Raw genomic sequence first — 22326 nt, 5'->3', positions numbered from 1 at the left:
CATTCCTGTGGGAGGTTCTTCCTTTCCAGTTCCCTCCATCTTCTCAGCTTGAAACATCTTCCCAGCCCAAATGAGACCCTCACTGAAATCCCCACCCGTGAATTCCTCCAGTGACATAAAAAGGATCATCTCCCTGACAGCTTTTGTCATTACTTATTGGAATTATAGGTCATTGTGTTCTGTGGCTCAGTCTCTCCCATCGTCCCTCCCCATGTCCCCTTGGTTGGACTGTGAATTCTTCTGGGGACAAGGCCCAGGACTTGCTGATTTTTAAATGTGGCTAGTGCCATCCCAAACACCCTCATCGAACCCCCTCAGAGGGCACCAGAGAACTCAGGAGGAAGAAAGAACATTCTCTTTAACATCACATTGGTTATTTTGGAGACAACAGAGAAAACAGAGACAATATGTAATCCCCCCATCCCGCATCACTAGTTTCTTTTAACATAAATGCGTAATGCACGACACCCCGGAGATGGCATCCCATGAAGCCTTTGAGCGCAGACTCTCCGCTTCCACCAGGTGGCTCCTCGAGCGTGGGCAGGTCTGGGCTCTGGGGGAGGCGGGGTGAGCGTGGCTTCAGCGGTGGCACGGTGGCACCCGGGATTAAGGGCTGAACTGAAGCAGACGGTACCCCAGAAAGTTTAATGAGGTCAGAGATTAAGACAAGACAGGTAAGGGGCGCCTGCGTGGCTCAGTCGTTAAGCGTCTGCTTTCGGCTCGGGTCGTTATCCCGGGGTCCTGGGATCGAGCCCCACATCGAGCCCCACATCGAGCCCCACATCGGGCTCCCTGCTCAGTGGGAGTCCTGCTTCTCCCTCTCCCACTCCCCCTGCTGTGTTCCCTCTCTCGCTGTGTGTCTCTCTGTCAAATAAATAAAATCTTAAAAAAAAAGAAAAAAGAAAAGACAGTTAAAGTCCAGGATTAGGGACTTTTAAGGTATTCTCCTAAGTTTCTTGTGGCGAGTGGAACAATAGTACAGTAATGTTTTCAGCGAAGTGGAAAGAGTTCATGTTCACTGTCAAGTCCAAGTCAGTTTCCTTTATCCAGGCTGACACTGCTCACAGCTAGCTGCCATAGAATCAGCCTTGCTGCGTGTCCTTGCCACCCAGGACAGGTGACATGTGCCACAAACCCCCTACTTTGCCTTGGGAGCCCCAGCTGTGCCAGACAAGCCATAAGCGCCACCTTGTGCCAGGTGACACGGGAGGCCCTGAGTCTCTGAGCCTGCTGCCCCGTGCCCTGCTCTGGGCCTGGCATTCAGAGGCTCTGATCAGGGAGATCTGGCTGCTTACTTTCTTTGAACAAAGCAGCAGCCACATTTTATCCCATTTTTGAAGGTTATCACTTTCTCCTTTTAAAATCATTATTTTATCTTTTCAGGTTATAAAGGCGAAGCATGTATTATGGAAAATGTAGAAAATGCAGTGAAGTAGAAAGATTTTTAAATAACTACAATTCCAACAAGCACTTTTTTTAAAAAAGTTTATTTTCTTTAGTAATCTCTCCACCCAACGTGGGGCTCGAACCCATGACCCTGACATCAAGAGTCCCACGCTCTTCTGGGTGAGCCGGCCAGGCACTCCCCAGCAAGCACCTTTGACACTTGATTTTTTTCCACTTCCTGTTTTAAAATGCATTTTTATGTAGTCTTCACTGTATAATTTTAAGCTCTGCTTTTGTGCTTAACACAATAATGACATTTTTTTTTAAGATTTTATTTATTTATTTGACAGACAGAGAGCCAGCGAGAGAGGGAACACAAGCAGGGGGAGTGGGAGAGGAAGAAGCAGGCTCCCAGTGGAGCAGGGAGCCCGGTGCAGGGCTCGATGCGGGGCTCGATGCGGGGCTTGATGTGGGGCTCGATCCCAGGACCCTGGGATCACGCTCTGAGACGAAGGCAGTCGCTTAACGACTGAGCCACCCAGGTCCCCCTAATAATGACATGTTACTTAAAAATCTTGTTTCTTCTTTCCTTAAAAAGTTTAAAATATTTACATGGGTAATACGTGAGCACAGTACAAAATTCACAATGTATAAAAGGAAATGCACAGCCAAATAAACCTCTTGACTATAATTTTCTGCTCTCAGAGGCAATTTCTTTTTTTTTTTTTAAGATTTTATTTATTTATTTGACAGAGATAGAGAGAGCCAGCGAGAGAGGGAACACAAGCAGGGGGAGTGGGAGAGGAAGAAGCAGGCTCCCAGCAGAGGAGCCTGATGTGGGGCTCAATCCCACAGCGCCAGGATCACGCCCTGAGCCGAAGGCAGATGCTTAACCGCTGTGCCACCCAGGCGCCCCTTTTTTTCCTTTTTTAAAAAGTAAGCTTTATGCCCAACATGGGGATTGAACTCACAACCCCGAGATCCAGAGTCTCATGCTTCCCTGACTGAACCAGCCAGGCGCCCCATACTCCTCTTCTTTTAAAAAGTGGAAACACTGTTCTGCACTTTTACTCATTTAGCATCATATCTTGAGGATTGTTCCGTAATAGTACATACATCTAATTAAATGGCATTTTATTGAGATATTATTTATATAAAGTAAAATGCACAAACCTTCACTGAATAAATCTATTATTATTATTATTATTATTATTATTATTATTATTTACAAATGTAGGCGTACCCCTGTGTGACTATCAGCTAGATCAAGATACGCAGCATTTCCATCATCCCAGAAAGTTCCCTGGTATCTTTTCCTGTCATTCCCTGTCCTGCTCCCCTGAAATCACTACTTTGGTTTCTATCACTGAAAGACTGGTGTTGCCTCTTCTTTAAGCATATATATAAAGAACATATCACTAAATGGTATCTTTTGCTCGACACAGTGTTTTCAAGATTTATCCATCTTACTTTATCTACCAGTGGGATGTTTATTTCTATCGTCAAGTAGTATTCCATTGTAGGAATACCAACTGTGTTGGTCCAATTGATGGACATTTGGATTGTTTCCAGTTTGGGGCTAATACACATAAAGCCGGCATGACCATTCTCGTGCAGACCTGTTCGGGTAAGAGTGGGATTGCTGGGTCATAGGTAAGCGGACATTTACGTTTATCAGGAACTGTCACGCAGCTTTGCAAGGTGATTGTACGCTTTTACCCTCCCACAAGCAGCGTATGAGAGCATTTCCAATGCTTCACATCTTAGCTAAGAGGTGGTATCGTTAGTCTTTTAAATTTAGCCCCTCTGGTGGGTGTGCGATGATTTCTGCTTGTGGTTTTAATATGCATTTTCCTGGTAGCTAATGATGTTGAACTTCTTTTTTCATGCTCCCTGGCCATTTGGATATCTTCTTTTCTAAGGGTTTCTTCAAGTATTTTGCCCATTTAAAACAATTGCCTTTATCTTATTGATTTATAGGAATTCTTTCTATATCTGGGATATGAATCTTTTTTTTTTTAAAAGATTTTATTTATTTATTCGACAGAGATAGAGACAGCCAGCGAGAGAGGGAACAGAAGCAGGGGGAGTGGGAGAGGAAGAAGCAGGCTCATAGCGGAGGAGCCTGATGTGGGGCTCGATCCCATAACGCCGGGATCTCGCCCTGAGCTGAAGGCAGACGCCCAACCGCTGTGCCACCCAGGCACCCCTGGGATATGAATCTTTTGCCAAATATTTGTATTACAGAGCTGCTTTTTCCAGTCTGTGGCTTTTCTTTTCACTTTCTTAATAGTGTCCTTTGATTAGCAGAAGGCTTGAATTTCAATCAAATCAAATGTATCCTTTTCTTTTCCTTTTATGATTCATGCCTTCTGTGTCCTTGCATGCAGGAGAGCTGGGATCCTTTGCCAAGCGCCTGGGATAGGAGAGGGACAGATTATTCGGTTCCATAATTAAAACTTTTATAATCTCTTGGTAAAATTTCCAGTGGGATAAGAGACATAGATTTTTAGAAGGGAGACTTGTTTGAAGCCAGAGCAGGAAGGCTAAAGGACACGAGGGCTGCTGGAGCTTCCAGGCAAAGGATTAAGAAAAAGAGGAGGTGTTGAATATTCAGATATGAATCCTCTGTGAAGGTCATTCGATGTAGGGTTGAGTGTAAGAGATGGGGTGGAGACAGGGACCAGCTGGGAAACTGGTGATCCTGAAACTTGCTGATATCTGGAACACAGACTATGTGCCTATCAAGACTCTAGAATATCAAGAATGGGAACTGGTAGGAAAAATCAGCGTGTTGGCATGTGTTAGTGATTTCATGCAGAAGTCTTTAGGACGGTCCCATAAAGAAGACAAGTTTCAGGCTGAAGGTCCCCTGTTTTAAAGCAGGTATACTATGGTTTCTTTAAGAGTGGCTTGCAATCCAAGTTTCCTGGAAGGTCTGTAATTTGGAGTCTTGCAGGTCGGGAAAACCTGAATTCTCTACCCCAAGAGAAAGTACCAACGGAGACTTAGCAGGTGACCAGGTTAAGCAAAAGGCCGGCCTGTTTACAGTGCGGCATTTTCATCATTTCTGCTCACAAAGAGGAAAAACCTGGGAGCAAAGAGCAGATTTTAGTTTCTCTGTCCCTCAGAGGAAGATTTTGAATAGCCTCCAGGCAGAAGCCGTTTAACCCAGTGCCAGAGGATAAAGGAGGCCGACAGTCCCGAGGTGATCAGACTGGGTTTCCCAGTCTCAAAGACTGTGTCTAGACAAGCTGTCTGGAATTGACTGGAAATGACAGAAAACCTCTTAAGTTTTAAGGAATTGCTAATAAAATTTCATTAGCAATTCAATTTCCTTAAAAATCTCACTGATAACCGATAGTAAGTTTTACCTCCTATGGGACTAACCGGAAGTGGGCAGTTAAAGCTTCAACAGCCCACAGAAAGGGTCACTCACCCTGCCTGAGGACCCGTCTGTGGGGGTATGGACGATAATGGACAAGGGGACCCTTCCTTGAGCGAAGAGCCTGGAACTGCCGGATGGGCTGAGCAAGGCACCCCCTCCACTGCCAGGCTTGGAATCCCCGATTTTTCTCCTGATCATGGCACACCTGTGGTCTGCCCCCCCGCTTACCCCACCTGAGACCGTTTACGACAAGCTTCAACTTGGGTCAAGTTTCTGGTACTTGTAAGTAAAAGCATTCTAATAGATCACATTTCATAGTGGCTTATGTACACTTTTGGTCTATTAAAAATCAAAAACAGGAGCACCCGGGTGGCGCAGTCGGTTAAGCATCTGACTCTTGGTTTCGGTTCAGGTCGTGATCTCAGGGTCCTGAGATCGAGCCCCGTGTCGGGCTCTGCGCTCAGCACGGAGTCTGCTTGAGTTTCTTTCTCCATCGTCCTCTGCCCCATTCTCTCTCTCTCTCTCTCAAATAAATGAATAAATCCTAAAAAATAAAAATAAAAAACAGTTGGGGAGTCACCTTCTTCCTGGGCAGAGGAGAAAGTATCCAGAAGAAAGCAGATCCCAGTCCCATTTCCACTTCGGCCACATGAAAGGGACACACCCACACATGCCTGGTGGCCAACAGATTCCTCTTTGCTGAAAATCACGGTAGCAGTTTTCCTTTCCTGAGCAGGTTGAGGGGAGACAGAGAGAGCAGACTCGAGCTCCCCCTGGAGGCCCACACGATTTATTTGCACCAACTGGTCCTGGAATTGGGGGTTTAGCCCAAGTCTCAGGAAGTATGACTTCACTGCCTTCACTGTCCTTCACTGTCACTTTCCTGTAAGGGATGCTTCACTGTCCTGCAGTGTCCTGGAAGGAAACCTCTGTCATCGGTCTGGTCCGGGCTGCTTGGTTGTGTCTCAAAGTCAACGCTGGAGGTAGGTCTGTGCGGCTGTGATTGTCTGTGACCTGATTTTTGCTTCCCAACCACCCAAGGAGAAAACTTTTTAGTTAACGCTTTTCTGTTTTGAAAACAGCCAGACACACAGAATGTTGTATTATTCAGGACACTGTGGTTATAAGTAACAGGAGCCAACTCAAATTAGGGTTAAGCAAAAAGGAAGAATTATAAGGGTATAGTGTTTCACGAAATCCCAGGGCACAACTGTAGCCAGACCTCAGGAAAGAACCAGAAGGCTGTCAGGAGGCTCTCATTTCAGCTCCTCTTTGTGTGTATGTTGCCTCTTTTTTTTTTTTCTGGCTAAAGACTGGCCTTCTCAGCTCCTCAGTCCGCACGCTGTAAGGGGCATGTCTGCAGCTCTGGAGTGTGACGTCTGAAGTCCAGCCGTCCACAGAGCCTTGCTTTGCAGACCCAATTCAAATTATTATTATTATTATTTAAAGATTTTATTTATTTATTAGAGAGAGAGACAGCCAGCGAGAGAGGGAACACTGGCAGGGGGAGTGGGAGAGGAAGAAGCAGGCTCCCGGCGGAGGAGCCTGATGTGGGGCTCGATCCCAGGACGCCGGGATCACGCCCAAAGCCGAAGGCAGACGCTTAACGACTGCGCCACCCAGGCGCCCCTAAATATTTTACTTATATCTTAATTATTTAAAAATATTTCAATGTTTCAAAGCTATAATACCCGAAGCTAGCAAACTGTTAAAATACATGCTCTATCCTCTTATCTTGACAAATATAACTTTATAATGGCAAAATAAAAAATATTGTCAAGTTGTGGTTTCCATAGGACTAAAAGTTGGCAACATACCAAAGCCATGGGATTTAACAGTCATTGTGCATGTCTGGCTGTTGAGTTGATGCACGGTGACATGTGGATAGGAAAAAAATATATAGGTAGATGACAAAGATAATTCATAATTTATCATATATTTATTCCATATAATTTAATTTTCTTGCTTTTGTTTCAGCAAAGTCACTGGGTGGCTCAGTCGGTTAAGCGTCTGACTCTTGGTTTCATGATCAGGTTCTGATCAGGTCAGAGTCGTGAGATGGAGCCCCACATCGGGTTCCATGCTCCGTGTGGCGTCTGCTTGAGATTCTCTTCCTCCGTGTCCCTCTGCTCCTCCCCCTGTTCGCGCACTCTCTCTCTAAAATAAATAAATAAATAAATAAATACGTTTCAAAAAGATTAAAAGAAAACCAAGATTATATTGGACAAATACCACATTTAAAAATCAAATTTATTTAGCTATTTTCAATTTAGTTTTTGAAAATTTAAGTCATTAAATATTTTTATAAAAAAATAAAATGATTGCACCATCAGCATTCAAATGACCAACCAACTTGCCAGGGCAAAGAATCGGTGTCACGTTTCGAGCATGATGCATCTAGATTACATATATAAGAATTAATGCGTACAAATGGTTTACTATTTTCAAATGTCCCTGAAGCCACGAGGTGCGGCTGCTGTGAGTACGGTACTAATCTTTTTAGCGCTTTTAGAACCATGCACGGAAGGCAAGAAAATAGACACTAAGTAGTAGGCAAGACTCTCGTGCTATTTATGGTATCTGAGAGGAAACACTTGTCTTCTTCTTTTACCCAAGCACGTGGCAGATCACGTCGTAGCCGCACCCCAAAGCGCTGCCCCAAACTTTCAATGCATCTGGATGCAGTCATCTTTCGAGGACATAAGGTGTGGAGAAGCATTTCCCTGGGGCCTGAACACTCTGGGTCCCAAGAGTGGATATCTAGGGTAGCAGGTTATGCTGTGCTCACGCTGAGCACTGGGTCCCAGGTGACAGAGATGCCCAGGGGGTCACGAGCAAGCCCTTGTGTCTGTCATCTACAGTGTTCTCTAGCGCTCGGGATCCAGCGAGGGGCTTCTCTTGCCCGCTTCTCAAGGCAGGACTGAATGGGACAATCCAACATCATCTTCCTCTATAGCTTTGTTATTGCAGGTAAAGTGCATGTACTATTGCACCAAATGATTGTCCGGGTTAGTTAAAGTTGCCAAAGCATTTGCAATAGAATCGTGATCACATACACAATAGAAGGAGGTATGTATTCCATTCTGGGTTTGGGAGTATTAAAAAAAATGATTGTCAGTCTATATCCATAGCTGGGAAATGGTGACTTAAACAAAATTAACCTGATTTCTTTACTGCAGGACTTCTCAGAGCCTTTAATATGCGAATGTGAATTGCGACTTTTCAAGAGGGAGATACAACTTCCGGTATTTTTCAAAATGATGGGACCACCAAAACATTTTTTATGGAGTTTTATGCATATCTCAGAGCCACATTTTCAAGGATCCTGAATTAACCCTGGAGCATCTTCAGCAGGAAAGAGCAGAAGCTGTCAAGGCAGGGCTTGTATAGTAGTAGTGGAAGCTGCCCACTCCTGAGATAACAAGAGAGAGGCTTCCTCCACAACACGAGATGGCTCTTCTCTGCAGATGACATGGGTCTTGAGCGGTCAACAGTTGCACCACTGCACTGACACTGTCTATCATGGCACCTTAGCACTGGGTCGGAGTTCAATCCCTGGCGTTCCGGAATGTATCCTTGCAGTAGTGAGTCTGATGCCAGGGAAACCTTTGTTGGGGCAGACGGGGGACTCCGGCGCTCCCTCCCTCTGCTGCCTGAATCCCATCCATCTCCCCACCGAGCCTCCGTCAGCTGCCCCGCCCTTGGTCACTCCTCCCTCCTCTGATCCCCCGATCCTGGCGTGCAAGTCTGCTAGCGGACTGAACTGGACCAGGACCCTGCATCATTCACATCATTTAAGTCCCCAAGGTAGCAACAAATACATATTTGTGGAGGCTGGAGAGGGTGTTTCTGACTACGATATAATTTCTACCAAATAATCCTCAAAAACCCCGCAGCCATTCTTTTGACCAAGGACACCAAGCCAAGCTACACTCTTTCGCACGAGATCCAATGAGAGGACACGAGATACCGCGTGTCGGATCCTCCCTAAAATGGTACCGCATCTCAGAAACAAGTAATGATTGTTACGGATGGGCCTCTGTCGCCCTTCTCAGGGATTGGTCCATTTCTAATGACCCCTGGCCTCTGATGGGTATTTCTAGTAACTGAGCCCCACCCACCTGCCCCGCCCACTGGCTTGTCCTTTACAGCCCTCCTCTCCTCCGGAGTCCCCCCACCAGAATCCGCTGTCTTAGAGACCCCCCCCCCGTAAGTCCAGAGCGTTTCTGATGCCCGGGAGCCTTCACGTGGAGCACTGGAGATGGTTCTTGAAGTAGTGGAGAGCCAGCTTGAACTGGATCTGGTCCTTGGTGTTGGTCCGGAATGCACTGTAGGTCTTCTCCAGGGTGGCCAGCTCCGGGTCAGCCACCGGAGAACGAGCCTGGTGACCTATCACCACTTCTGGACATGACCCCACGAGCAAGCTCCCGAGCCCGTCGATAAAGAACTCTGCCAAGAGAGGGAGAACACGGGCTTCAGCTGAAGACCCGGGGCCATGGTCCAGGTCTGGGGGGAGAGGCAGGTGGTGAAGGGCGCAGTTTGTACCCGTGGGGAGGCTGAGCGCCAGGCAAAGCCCCCTGCCCAGGCTGGCAAGTTGGAATAGAGAAAATAAATAAAATAAAAAATAAATAAATAAAAAATAAAATAAATAAGTAGATAAACTAATAAAGAGGCACATTTCTCAGAGGTGTGGCCAGAAAGTCTGCAGACAGACCCAGATGAGCTTTCCAGCTGGACAGAACTATGAACTCCGGAACTGAGGGAATCCGTGGGGAACAAGGGTGGGGACAGAACTGCAGGGAAGGGTGTCTCACATGGGAGCAGCAGACGGGAGGTAGGAAGTCACAGTGAGAGGGAGGAGGGAGGCAAGAGAGACCCTGAGCTCCCTCGTGGGGGGGAAAGGGAGAGAAACCCACTGTTGAGGCAAGGACCACGATCAGTGGCTCGTGGCCCTTGGAAAGGACAAACTCCTGAGGTCAGTCCACGGGCTGACACCTTCCTCACCCAGTTTGTCCCCACCTGAGTGAGCCACTCGCTGCAGGCGGGGGTCGAAGCCAACCCTCTGGAGTCGCTCCGTGTGGGCCAGGAAGAAGTTGACAACACCACTGGTCACCACGCAGCGAGGGAAGCCATCCAGGGGCCTGAAAGAGCCTGGCCTCCGGTGAAGACAGTCCCCATTCTGACTCTTCTCCAGCAACAGCTTAAACTGGAACACATTCCCAAGCACACTGCCACCTACCTAACCGGTGGGCAGAGAAACGCACGTTAGAGAACACAGACTTGATAGCCATGTTGCCTCTGCCAGGAAGCCTTCCTGGACTGAACCTCAGTTACAACAAGAATCACACCTGTTCTGTATCTACCCTTCATACCCTTCCTTGGATACTCTCTTGTTGCTGTTATGGCTACAGCCTTCCGCACACCACGGCTAAGTCTCTTGGTCTTTTCATCCTGCTCACCCCAGGAAATCTCCTTGGTGGGAGCAGAAAGCACCAAGTCCAAAGGGCACACAACTCATCCGACAGCAAGTTCACTCTTTCCAGAAGGCAAGTCACTCCCTTACACAAGGAGGAGCCGTGTTTGGGGGCAGGCAGGCAGTAGCCTGCGTGCACACGGGTCCCTTTGTGGAGTCCCCACTGCCGGACTTCTTGCAACGAGCCGTGCGTGCCGGGTGCCATGTGTCTCAAGCTGCCTTCCTCCCACTCCTCTGCTCCCGGCTTTCCTCCCTGGGCTGTCTGTCCACACACTCGGGGAAGATATGCATTTCTAGGTGTGAGCCCCAACAAAACAGGATGAGTCCTGAACCATCATAAACATCCAGGACGGCTCCTTGTCCCCCATCACTCGTTCTTTTCTTCTTCCTTTAGCAAACTAGTTGTAAGTGGACTAAATTAAGATACAGCCAGCTACGCCACTGAAGACGGGCTCTCCCCACTTCCCTTGCGAGGTCTGACCATGTGTCTAAGTCCTGGCTGAAGGGATGTGAGTTAGAAGGGACGCCTGCAACTTCTAGCACATTCTGCAAAGGCAAATGCTTGTGCTCTATGTTCTCTCCCCCTTTCTTCCAGCCACGCAGCCGAGGACCATGAACACAGCGCAGCATCAAGGGAAGGAAGGAGGCTGGTCCAGACTGACGCTGGAAGCAAAGTCAAGGGCCAGCTTGGATTTTTATACGACAGGAGCTGTGCTTTCTACCTCGCTGGTGCTACTGTGATTTGCTCTCTGGAAGAGTAGTCGGGAGATACCGCAGTCATACAGATGCCCTGGGGACTGTCCTCCCGGAAGAAATAACTGAGATCACAACGACCCTGATTTTCTTATCCATTTCCTGTTTTTCTTTTCTTAAAAAAAAAAAAAGCCAGCTTTTATTGAGCTATCTTTGATACATTAAAATCGTACATCTATTTTTAAATTCTATACATTTAAGGCTTACGGCTTGATGTTTTGATATATGGATACATTGTGAAGAGATCACACAATCAAGCTAATTCACGTATCCACCACCCGCCTAGTTACCGTGCGTGTGGCCGGAGTGACAATCTACTCTCTTCACAATGTCAAGACCACAATACACTCTCATTAACTGTAGTGGCCTTTTGCTTTTCTATATGTGAAATGACTTTTGATGTTCTCATTCTTTTCTTTCTTCTTCTTCTTTTTTAAATGCCATTAGGGCTATGTGTGCTTTTAAAACTCTGTACCATTCGCGTTTTTTAAACATGGGGTGAGACAGAACCAGACAGCGTCGCTGCTTCTCACGCCAGTCCGGTGGGGGGAGTTAGAAGTGATGCACAAACACCCTGTTTCAAAGACAGAACAAGGCTTCATGGGGAGGGGGGTGTGCGAGAAAATTCGGAGGCAGAAGCCGCACAGCTCCTGATTGCTGGTAGGATGTTCTCAACCCCGAGTTGTGCTTATTCTTCTCCTGCTTCAGCCCCTCCCCCTCCCCCGGACCCTCCCCCTCCCACCCCTCCCTCTCCCCCCTCCTCTTCCCCTCCCCTCTCCTGGCTGTCTCTACAGGGGACAGCTGGGGTGAAACTGGCAACGCTCCCTTACCACGTCCAGCTCTGTTTTCTCGAGGACATCCACCAACACCTCAATCTTGGTGTCGTGACTGAAGAGGAAATCATCGTCCACCCAGAGCACGTATTTGGTGGTGACCTGAGAGACGGCCAGGTTCCTACCAGCAAACCAACCCTGCAGGCGGAAAGAGGTTAGATCAGTGCTTGCCGTCCCTGGCCACATTTTATTTTATTTTATTTTATTTTATTTTATTTTATTTTATTTTATTTATTTATTTATTTGACAGAGATAGAGACAGCCAGCGAGAGAGGGAACACAAGCAGGGGGAGTGGGAGAGGAAGAAACAGGCTCCCAGCGGAGCAGGGAGCCCAATGTGGGGCTCGATCCCAGGACCCTGGGATCACGCCCTGAGCTGAAGGCAGACGCTTAACGACTGAGCCACCCAGGTGCCCCCCTGGCCACATTTTAGAATCACCTGGGAGCTCTCTAAATTCCCAACGGCCAGGCTGCGCCCCCCAAAGAGCGGTCAAGAACCACTGGGTTAAAGGGAGTCCGTGTCTCAGAGACCTTGGAGAAAGGACAGTGACTCCCTGAATCAAAGGCTGAGGCGAAGAAAGGCTCGGAAGCCCTTCCTTGGTCCTCGGGCCGATGCGGATGGATTGAAGTCCTTTTTCTACTGAGTCTTCCATTTCGCCTTATGGTGCCTGGAAGGGTTGGAGGGTGGGCGCTATGGTACGGATACCATCCATTGCCTTCTGTGTGTCCTTGTAGGAAGGAGGGTGTGTGTGGGAGAGAGAGCGCGAGCCTCTAGCTTGGGTAGAATCATAGGGATCACAAGTTTCTCTGCATGTCGGGAACCCCTAGAATGTCAGTCACCTCGAGTCACTTAGAAGGACCTCAATTAATGTCCATACCAAGTGCTTCATTGATGCAGAAACGTGAGAGTCATCCAATGTCTCTGTGAATTTGGAGTCAGCAAAGGGACTCAGAGGACAGTCCCACCCCTCTGCTTCAGGATCGAGTCTCCCTGGGAAAGCCGCTCAAGCATCCCCATCCGGGGTGGACCCTGACTCTGGGGCCCTCTTTCCCAGGCCCCGGATGTCTCCCCATCCGGAAGGGACGTACCTTCCCGAAGGGCATGGTGTAATACTCCACGTGGTTGTCATTAATCTTCAGGGGCTCCTTGCTGTCATCAGCCACGATCACCGTCAAGTCTGGGTAGTACTCACGGATGCTCCGGAGCATGGTCATGAGCTTGTGGGGACGGAGGAAAGTTTTGGTGGCAATGGTCACCAGGTCTCTGAGCTTCCTCTCTGGGCAAGAAAGGGTGGATGTCAGAGCGCTGCGTTTTGGGAAACCTCACGGACTTGACCTGCACTGTTCTGGTGCTTTCTTTGTGCCACGACCTCTCAGCGTGGGCCTCATGCCTCTCGTACACAGCGCTTAGTAAGAGTTTGTTAGTTGGAATAGAAAATAAATATATTTAAAACATAGCCAGCTTGTTGAGATTTTATCTGTCTTCTAGAATTTCTTTCCCTGCTTCTGTTGGCTCGACTATGCCGCCTCCTACTCTTAGTGTGAATGCTTTGTCTTACCAACACTTCGTTTGCATCCTGCTGTCACGTTAATACTAGGAATTGAGATGCCCAGAGCTCTGCCCATCGAGGGGTTCAAGATGGAGGGACATGGGGCTCGCTGAGGGGAGGAAAGATCTGAAGGACTGAGACTTGCGCCCGTCATCAGCGGCACTCCTAGAGAGAAACACACTTGGTCTCTCTCCTCAGGAAGACTGGAGAGGAAGTAGGTCTACTTGGAGAGTGCCAGGTCGGGACCAGATCGTCCAGCTTAAGGCGTGTGATACATACAGTAACTTGGAAAAGGTACAGCTTTTCTGTGGAAAAGGCCTCGTGTTGAATCCGCTGGAGCAGTGGTGTGTTTCTGGGATTGAGTCACCAACGTGGAGCCACGCCAGCTGACTGAGCCCGTGGGATGTTGGGTGGGGTGGGGTGGGCTCTGTTGGGGTTAATGCATGCTGAAAGCCGCAACCCTACACCTGGCGTGGGGGCGAGAGCTCCAGAACCCCACTGCAGAGCTCCTTTTCAGGGTGACAGAAGTCAGAAATCATTCCAGAATCCTCTTTTTAATAGCCGGTGCACCATTACACCGGCTCCCCCTGGGTCTGAGGGCATGAGGGAAAAGCGATCAGTGGGAAGAGTCAAGTGAATTGTGCTCAAGGGATTGCCAGATGAATCCTGTCCTCCCTTTTCTTGGGCCACTTGCCATCCACTTATAAAGAGAGAACCAGGGGCATGAATCACTAGAGGGTGTGGTCAAGATAGGGGGCTCCTGGCTAAGCGGGTGCTGTAGCTTTCTGTTTGAGAGTCCCTATTTTTTCCAAATCTATAGCAGCGATAAAGACAATACAAAGATATAACTATGCCCAAAATACACATTACTTCCAAGGAACAGAAATAAAACGCAGTGAGCAGAGCTGGGGCTGGGACCGGCTGCGTTCTTGGATCAGAAGTAGCAGAGAAGGCTGATTCTGAGGGGTAACAGAATTAAGGTCTCTCACGGGATGTGTGGGTCCAGAGCCAGGCTTTTTGCTAGAAGCCACGGTCGAGAGCTAGGCGGCACACCCTCCATCCCTCACCACATACTACCTGCCAGGCAAGGAGCCCCAGAAGAGCTATTCCCCCTGCACATCCCTCTGGGTGCAAACAGAAATGACACCACCTCATAGCCACGACCCTTGCCAAGCCACCCTCAGGCCCAGCAACTGGCTCTTTAATAGCTCCGATATCACCATGAGACAGGAGCCCCGAGGCTCCAGTATAAAGAGGTAGACCAGAAAGCTGGGGAGACAGGGAGTAGATGCGACTATAAAGCTGTGGGATGGGAGGGAGTCAGGAGAGAGAAGGGAGAAAGCAGAAAACAAGCCACGAAAGCTTCTACTCAAGATGAGCCCACCCACAAAAATCACAGAACACTTAAAGAACATCTGCATGAACGACAGCCAACGAATCCACCGTGTACAGAGGGACCCATTCCAGACAGACTAAAAATAACAGAGAAATCCAAAAATGATTTAAAATGAGAATGTTCAAGCAATTGCATACATACATTTTTTCCCTCTTTCTTTTTACAGAAAGAATAACTTACTCTTCCCTCTCTTCTGTATCTGCTTATAACTTGGAAAGCATTTTGTAGCAGCATAAAAAAAAAAAAACAACCCTCCTGTGTCTCCCCCATCCCTCCTTCCGAATGCCACCGCACGGAATTTCATTATATGGATGGACTGCACTTGATCTAATCGATGCATCCCACTTCTAAGGTTTTTGTCTTCGCAAACAATGCTGTAATAAAACACCTCAAACAAACATCATTTCCAGCAGATATAAGTATCTGCACGATCATTTCTAGAAATGCAACTGCTGGGCCGAAGGGAATGCTGACCCAAATGTTGATAGGTATTGCCAAATTGCCCCCAGAAAGGCTGTGGCCATTTACATTTCCCACCAGGAGTTTATAAGAATGCCTCCTCCCTGCTCCTTGTCCAATACTTTCTGATATCAATGTATTTTTCATTTGCACTTTTTTTAGTATGAGACGGAGAGTATATTCTAATAGCTTAAAGTATTGTTGAATTTAATCTGTTGCCAACTGTGCATTTTTCCATTGGCTTATTAGGTGTTTGGTTTTTTGTTTTGTTTTGTCTAGGTGGTTTAAAAAAAAACAAAAACATTTGCTTATTTGGGATGCCTGGGTGGCTCAATCGGTTAAGTGTCTGCCTTCAGCTCAGGTCATGATCCCAGGGTTCTGGGATCGAGTCCCACATTGGGCTCCCTGCTCAGTGGGGAGTCTGCTTCTCCCTCTGCCTCTGCTACTCCCCCTGCTTGGGCTCTCTCTCTCTCACAAATAAATAAATAAAATCTTTAAAAACATTTACTTATTTAAGTAATTATTAAGTAATTACTTACTTATTAGTAAGTACTTACTTAAAAAGTAAGTAATTACTTAATTACTTATTAGTAATTACTTAGTAAGTAATTAATTACTTACTAATTAAGTAAGTACTTATTAAGTAATCTCTACACCCAAGGTGGGGCTTGAACTCGCGACCCCCAGACCACAAGGTACAAGCTCCACTGACAGAGCCAGCCGGGCACGCAGGCCTATTGGGGGTTCTTACGGATTTATAGACACTTTCAAGTAAAAGTACACCTTTGACTTTCATGTATGTTGAAGATATTTTTCCCCAATTTGTTCTTTGTCGTTTGCTTTTGCTTTTGGTGGCTTTCTGCCATAAAAACATTTAAAAATTTCATGCATTTTATGTGTCGTCTTTTCTCTCTGGTCTTTGTGTTTTGTGTCATATTTAGAAAGGTCTTACACTCTAAGACTATTTTTTAAACTCCACAGGTTTTTTTTCGAGTGCCTAAAAATATGAGATATTTGATCAATTTGGAATTTATCTTGATATGAGCTGTAAGATAGAGCCAACTTTAAAAAAAATATTTTATTTGTTTATTTGTCAGAGAGAGAGAGAGCACAAGCAGGGGAGCGGCAGGCAGAGGGAGAAGCAGGCTCCCTGCTGAGCAAGGAGCCCGACGTGGGGCTCGATCCAGGGACACTGGGATCATGACCTGAGCCGAAGACAGACACCCAACAGACTGAGCCCCCCAGGAGTCCCTAGAGCCAACTTTTTACCTTCCTTTATCTACGCAGTTGTCCCATGTGATTTCTCGGATCTTCCTTCTCTTCACCCTTGAATTTGGAAAGCTACCTTTATCGCATGGTAAGCCTCCAACATATATGTCTCTGGATTTCCCATTCAACTCCAGTGAGAGAGCTAGCCACGGTCCCATACCACTCTGTTTTTATTACTATTACTTATTAAGATGTTATAATTAATTGTGGGTTTTTTTTTGCCAAAATAAGCACAACCACATAAGTTAAATATAATTAAGAAATATTAGAATATTCGAATTTTTTCTCCTTTGTCAGGAACCCTATCAGAGCGGTTACTTTCATCAATTCTCCTCCTGCACCTCAGAGCCGATCCCTTCCGAGTTTCACCGAGTTTCATCTCATCCCTGGAGCCCCAGGAGCAAGGGTCTTACCTGGTCCAGGGTCATATAACTTAGGGATGACAGGGTAGCGGATGGTCACCGGAAACTTGGCCACAGAAGACTTGGACTCCAGACTCACTGCAGGGAGAAATAAGGTCAAGGAGGGCAGCACGGAGTCTAGGTCATTCTCCACACTGCCCCCAAGGAAACCCATTTGCAGCAGGGGTGAAGGTTGGGTAGAGATTGTCCTGCCTGGGAGGAGACCCCACAGAGTGGACAGCATTCTGGCTACTGACTTGCTGTGTGTCCTGGGGTAACTGGCTGAATGTCTCTCTCTCTTTTTTTTTTTTTTAATTAAGTAATCTCCATGCCCAACACGGGGCTTGAACTCGGGACCCTGAAATCAATAATGGGGAACAGAGCCGGGTGGTTTGTACCGCATAGCATGCCTGATCTGCCCTCACAGAGAGATGCATATCTTCTTTCCTTCAAGTCACGCTGTGGGGTCCATGGCAACGTGGGGGTAATGTTGGGGACTGTAATTGAGAAGTTAGATGTCCAGGGTTTGAAACAAGAGCAAGGGAAGAATCCTAAATGCTGGCAGGCTTCCTGGAGGAGGAAGACTTTGGGAGGGCGCGGTGGTTTTTCCACTCCCTAATAAGCATCTTGCTGTGCAAGGACAGGTTCTCACCCACATCCACCCTGTGGTGCTGGTACACCGCGCTGGTGTACGTCACGTGCTGGAGGATGAAATTCAAAAGCTTCCGGTTACTGGTCGAAATGGTCAGCTGCTTCTGGCCTCTGCCCTGCACCACACTGTCTGGGATGTCAGCGAGGGTATTCAGTGTCCCCAGAGAAGCTGTCAGGGTGACCTAAGGGGGGTGAGGTAGAAAGATGCTAAACGCAAGGGAAAGCACGAGCCCAGGATGGCCAGCAGGGGGGCAGAGCGCAAGAGGCTGCGAGGAGCACCCCCTACCCCCCACCCCCCGCCCCTGGCAGCTGGGGTCTGGCTCTGCAGCGGGTTGCGGCTCTATCCCCAGTGAAGTCGAATCAAGTCCTGGGGACCGGAGTGTTCAAGGGCCATTGCTCTCTTCTTCCTTGGCTTACAGGATCCTGTGCTTCTAGATGGCTTCCTACTCCCGCTGGCTCCTCCTTTTGATTGCCGACTGCCTCCTCCCTCTCCTCCTCCTCTGTCTGACCTCCCCAGGGGACTTTTTTTCGGGTTGGTTCTGTGCTCTTTCCTCTTCCTATTCAACACCTTCTCAGTAAAGGAGGCGGCTTTGAATACCATTCAAATGCTAAAGGATTAACAGTGTCCATCGCCCGCTCCCGTCTTCCTGAGACCCAACTGCCTGGCGGATTGCTCTGCTAGGACGTCGCACAGGCAACTGAAATCCTCACGACTGACCTACTGATTTTTCTCTATAAACCTGTTTGCCACTCTCTCCCTGGTTCTCCCTGCCTCCTGAATGGCACCTTCATTCGTCCAACTGTTGAAGTCCCTAAGGGAGGTCATTCCTGTTCGGAGTGAGCCCCATTGGGTCTACCTTCAACATGTAGCTAGAACCGGGCCCCTTCTCTCCATCCCACGGCTACTCCCTAAAGCGACTCTGCTCTCCTGCCTTCTCGTCCTCTGGGCAGTCTGGTATTTTTTTTTTTTTTAAGATTTATTTATTTATTCAACAGAGAGAGAGACAGCCAGCGAGAGAGGGAACACAAGCAGGGGGAGTGGGAGAGGAAGAAGCAGGCTCATAGCGGAGGAGCCTGATGTGGGGCTCGATGCCATAACGCCAGGATCACGCCCTGAGCCGAAGGCAGACGCCCAACCGCTGTGCCACCCAGGCGCCCCAGCCTGGTATTTTTATGACAAGCACACTGAGTTATGTCACATCTGCTGAAAGCAGGTCAGTTGGCCAACAGGTGTTTTCTGAGATCCAAATTATAGGTCTTGGGAAGAGAGCAGTGAATAAAACCAACTCCCCACCTTCAAGAGGCTTAGATTCTAGTCGGGGAGAATGGCGGTAAGTATATCGTGATGCATATAAAATAATTCAGGTACAGGAAAGCACCATGAAGAAGATAACGTGGAGTACCGGGAAAAGTGGCAGAGGTTGGGGAGGGGTGCTTTGCTGGGGGTGGGGGAGGGCGGAGAAGGCCATCCGAGAACGACTAACATAGTAAATCCGTTTTGCAGAGTTGCTCACTCATCACCCACTCCATCCTCTGGCGTGCAGAGTGGGAAAACGAAAACGACATTCCCCAGACTCCTTTCTAGATTAGGGTTCTGGATGCGGTTTGTATGCCACCCATCAGCTGTGCACACCAGGGCTGGATTTGGAGCTCCATGAAGCGGGGAACGAAAGGCAGGGCACAGAACACTGGTCTTGCTGGCTGGCACGCTAACCCAGACGGAGGCAACAGGCCCTGGAGCCGGGGCTGGGGCGACAGCTTCCTCTCGCAGCGAGAGCAGCAGCATCTGCCCTGGCCCAGGTCTTTGGAAGTCCTCCTGGGAACTCCAGCCACTGGCATGGCTGGAAAAATCATGCCTTCTGGAGGCATCTACTCCCTTGCCCCACCTGGGACTCATGTCGGATATTCAAACTGGAGGAGCACTCGGTCAAAATCCGAGACCAGCCACCATCAGGGATGCGGAGGTGGGCAGTGATGCCAAATGAAAAAAGGGTCTGGGAAGGGGACTTGCCTCATAGATGGGGGCCTCGGGTCCTTCAAACTGGAGACCTGGAGGACACAGGAAACAGGATAAAAAAAACACCATTTGAGAGGATGCCAAGGGCTCCCTGATGCTTCCTACCTTCCTGATGACCCCTACACGTCCTTCCAGAATGCCTTCCAGGGTCATCTCCTATCCAGGGTGTTTGCCGACTATTCCCCTCTCCCTGGGGTCCTGTGAGGTGGTGTCCCATGGTCCTTCTCAAATTCCAGGGGGTCTAAAGCCTCTGATGCCCACCCTCAACACTGGATGGCTTCTGTGAATTAATCCAGCCCCTTCCAGATATCTCTGCTACCAAAGGGAAAGCCACAATGGCTAAGGAATGAATCATCTTTATATGAGGGACCTAGAATAGTCAAATTCGCAGAGACGAGACAAGACATTCTACTGAATGGTGGTTTCCACAGGCAGGAGAGGGGAAGGGAGTCAATGTTAAATGGGTACAGCGTTTCAATTGGGGAAGATAAAAAAGTTCTGGAAATGGATGATGGTCACAGTTTCAGAACAATGAGAATATACTTAATGCCACAAAACTGTGGGCTTAAAAACGACTAACATAGTAAATTTTGTTATGCATATTTTATAATAAAAAAAAGGAATCATCCAAAATGACAAATCACTTTTTAAATGACTATTCAAAAATACTAGCAATTCATCCAAATGTATTTACTTCAGAATCTCTGTTCTCGTAATATGACTAATTCAAGTTCTAATTCAAAAATAGCCTCCCTACGGGGCCTTAGATACCTTACGTCATCTGTGGAATTGGCAAAATAACATTTACCTCACAGGGATGTGGTGCTGTACTAGAGAAGTGTGTAGAAATCCCTTGTAGAGGGGAGTTTCAACCAACCTAAATATTCTTTTCAATATGCTCTCCCAGCAGGTGGGCTCATCTTTGCCTGCTCTCGTGATGCTGGAGGACACCGAACAACTAATCATGTCCTAAGATTCCTAGAGGCACACAGATTTCTGTCCTCTTCTGTGTTATCTCGGATCCCCAGGGAGGTCACAGCGGCCAAGCGCGATTGATTCCCCACGGTGGAAACATTGCGACTAACCATTAAGTGAAATCACGGCGAACTTCCCATATTGTGCTGAGTCCACAGCATGTACTCAATGAATGATTGCTTCCACTCCCCCATTTTGCTTACGAGTTAAGAAAGTTGCCTGGCTCCTCTCCGGCTGGAGATGTACCTACCCGGGATGGGAACCGTATGCAGGGGCATCACCTCCACCCCATGGACCGGGTACCCAAAGGGGAGGTTGGGCTGAGCCAGCAGCGGCGGTGGACGGGGCAACCCTTCTCTGCAGGAAACAGAACCAGACCGTTAGCAGCTGCTCTCACGTGCCTCTCTGCTTCGTTCTGGAAGGGGTACCTGTGTCCGGAGCTCTGTGCTTGCCAATGGGAAGAAATCGAAAGCAGATCGTCCCGTTCACCCCTCCATTTCCTCCCTCCAGCCTTGAATTCCACAAAGGAATTGAGGCAGTTTACAACAAAGCACATATAAGAAAATTAAAAACACACCAGAGAGAAAGAAGAAACAAAATAACAAGACCATCTGGGCCAACCCCGCTGCAGCAGCGGGATGCCACGGTCGCCACGGTCGCACGTGAACTTCCCGGTAGTCAGGGTGTAACGCGGTGGACAGTCGGTACCCTGGTCTTATTATCAACAGGACAAAGCAAACGACTTCTGAGGCAAATAAACTTTGGCTGGCTCGGAACGCAAAAAGAAAATACATCGCAAGAAATGTGATTTGTTGCCTCTGTATTTTCAGAGCAAACACGGTGACGATTTTCATAGGGTTTTGTTGTTATAATAACCTCAGGGGCGCCTGGGTGGCACAGCGGTTAAGCGTCTGCCTTCGGCTCAGGGCGTGATCCCGGCGTTATGGGATCGAGCCCCACATCAGGCTCTTCCGCTATGAGTCTGCTTCTTCCTCTCCCACCCCCCCTGCTTGTGTTCCCTCTCTTGCTGGCTGTCTCTATCTCTGTCGAATAAATAAAATCTTTAAAAAAAAAATAACCTCAGTCAAGGGCAAGAGCATAGAAGCCAGCGAGACTGATTCTTTGGGGGACTAAGGTAATACGGTTGAAATGCAGCCTTCGGGCATCCAGGGTAGCCAAGGGTATCATTTAGATCACCTGGAAGAAAGATTCAACTACTATAGCGAGTATTCCTGAGAATACGAAAGAGACGAATTTTAAAAATGGGAAATGATGTAAAGAGGCGATTAACAGAAGAGGAAGTACAAATGGCTCATGCATAAATGAAACGTGCTCAGCTTCAAAATTAACCAGGGAGAGGCAACTTTTAAAAACAATGAACTAGGGGCTCCGGGCTGGCTCCGTTGGTAGAGCCTGCAACTCTTGATCTCATGGTTGTGAGTTCAAGCCCCATGTGGGGTGTAGAGATTGCTCAAAATCAAATCAAGTCTTCAAAAACAAAAACAAATATCTTTTTCATTAATGTTTTAACATGTACTGAGAGGGAGTGTTGGTTAGGTAGGGGGTATCTAAGGCACTACGCTTACCCACTTGTCATGAAAGTGTAAGTTAATATAGGTGCTGTTGAACGCAGTCTGCCAGTATTTACTACAAGTAGAAATAAGCACCTCCTATGAGTGAGCGATTCAGAGGCTAGTTAAGGGGAGAGACTCCTGCCTGTGTAAACAGCACCATGCACAAGGAGGTTCATTTCAGCAGGTTGAAGGGAGCCTCCT

At 47.9% G+C, this 22326-nt stretch overlaps 1 protein-coding gene across 2 annotated transcripts in view; it reads right to left on the bottom strand.

Annotated features, from left to right (window-relative positions):
• Window positions 1–7005: 7005 nt before the first annotated feature.
• B4GALNT2 (beta-1,4-N-acetyl-galactosaminyltransferase 2 (SID blood group)) overlaps window positions 7006–22326 on the bottom strand; it is a 42505-nt gene continuing 27184 nt past the window's right edge. For both annotated transcript variants that reach the window (XM_045813737.2, XM_087854480.1), the window contains exons 4-11: window positions 20802–20908; window positions 19571–19608; window positions 17561–17741; window positions 16921–17007; window positions 12923–13110; window positions 11831–11971; window positions 9794–10013; window positions 7006–9223 (exon numbers count right to left, since the gene is read on the bottom strand). In XM_045813737.2, coding sequence (XP_045669693.2) covers window positions 9018–9223; window positions 9794–10013; window positions 11831–11971; window positions 12923–13110; window positions 16921–17007; window positions 17561–17741; window positions 19571–19608; window positions 20802–20908 — 1168 coding nt within the window. In that variant the 3' untranslated portion in view covers window positions 7006–9017. The remainder of the gene's footprint in view (window positions 9224–9793; window positions 10014–11830; window positions 11972–12922; window positions 13111–16920; window positions 17008–17560; window positions 17742–19570; window positions 19609–20801; window positions 20909–22326) is intronic.

Source organism: Ursus americanus, chromosome 23, assembly GCF_024610735.1.
Source record: "Ursus americanus isolate L20-20 chromosome 23, mUrsAme1.1.p, whole genome shotgun sequence".
NCBI classification, from domain to species: Eukaryota; Metazoa; Chordata; class Mammalia; order Carnivora; family Ursidae; genus Ursus; species Ursus americanus.
Note: the sequence above shows the minus strand (reverse complement) of the source record. Positions and strands in the feature narration are given on the sequence as shown.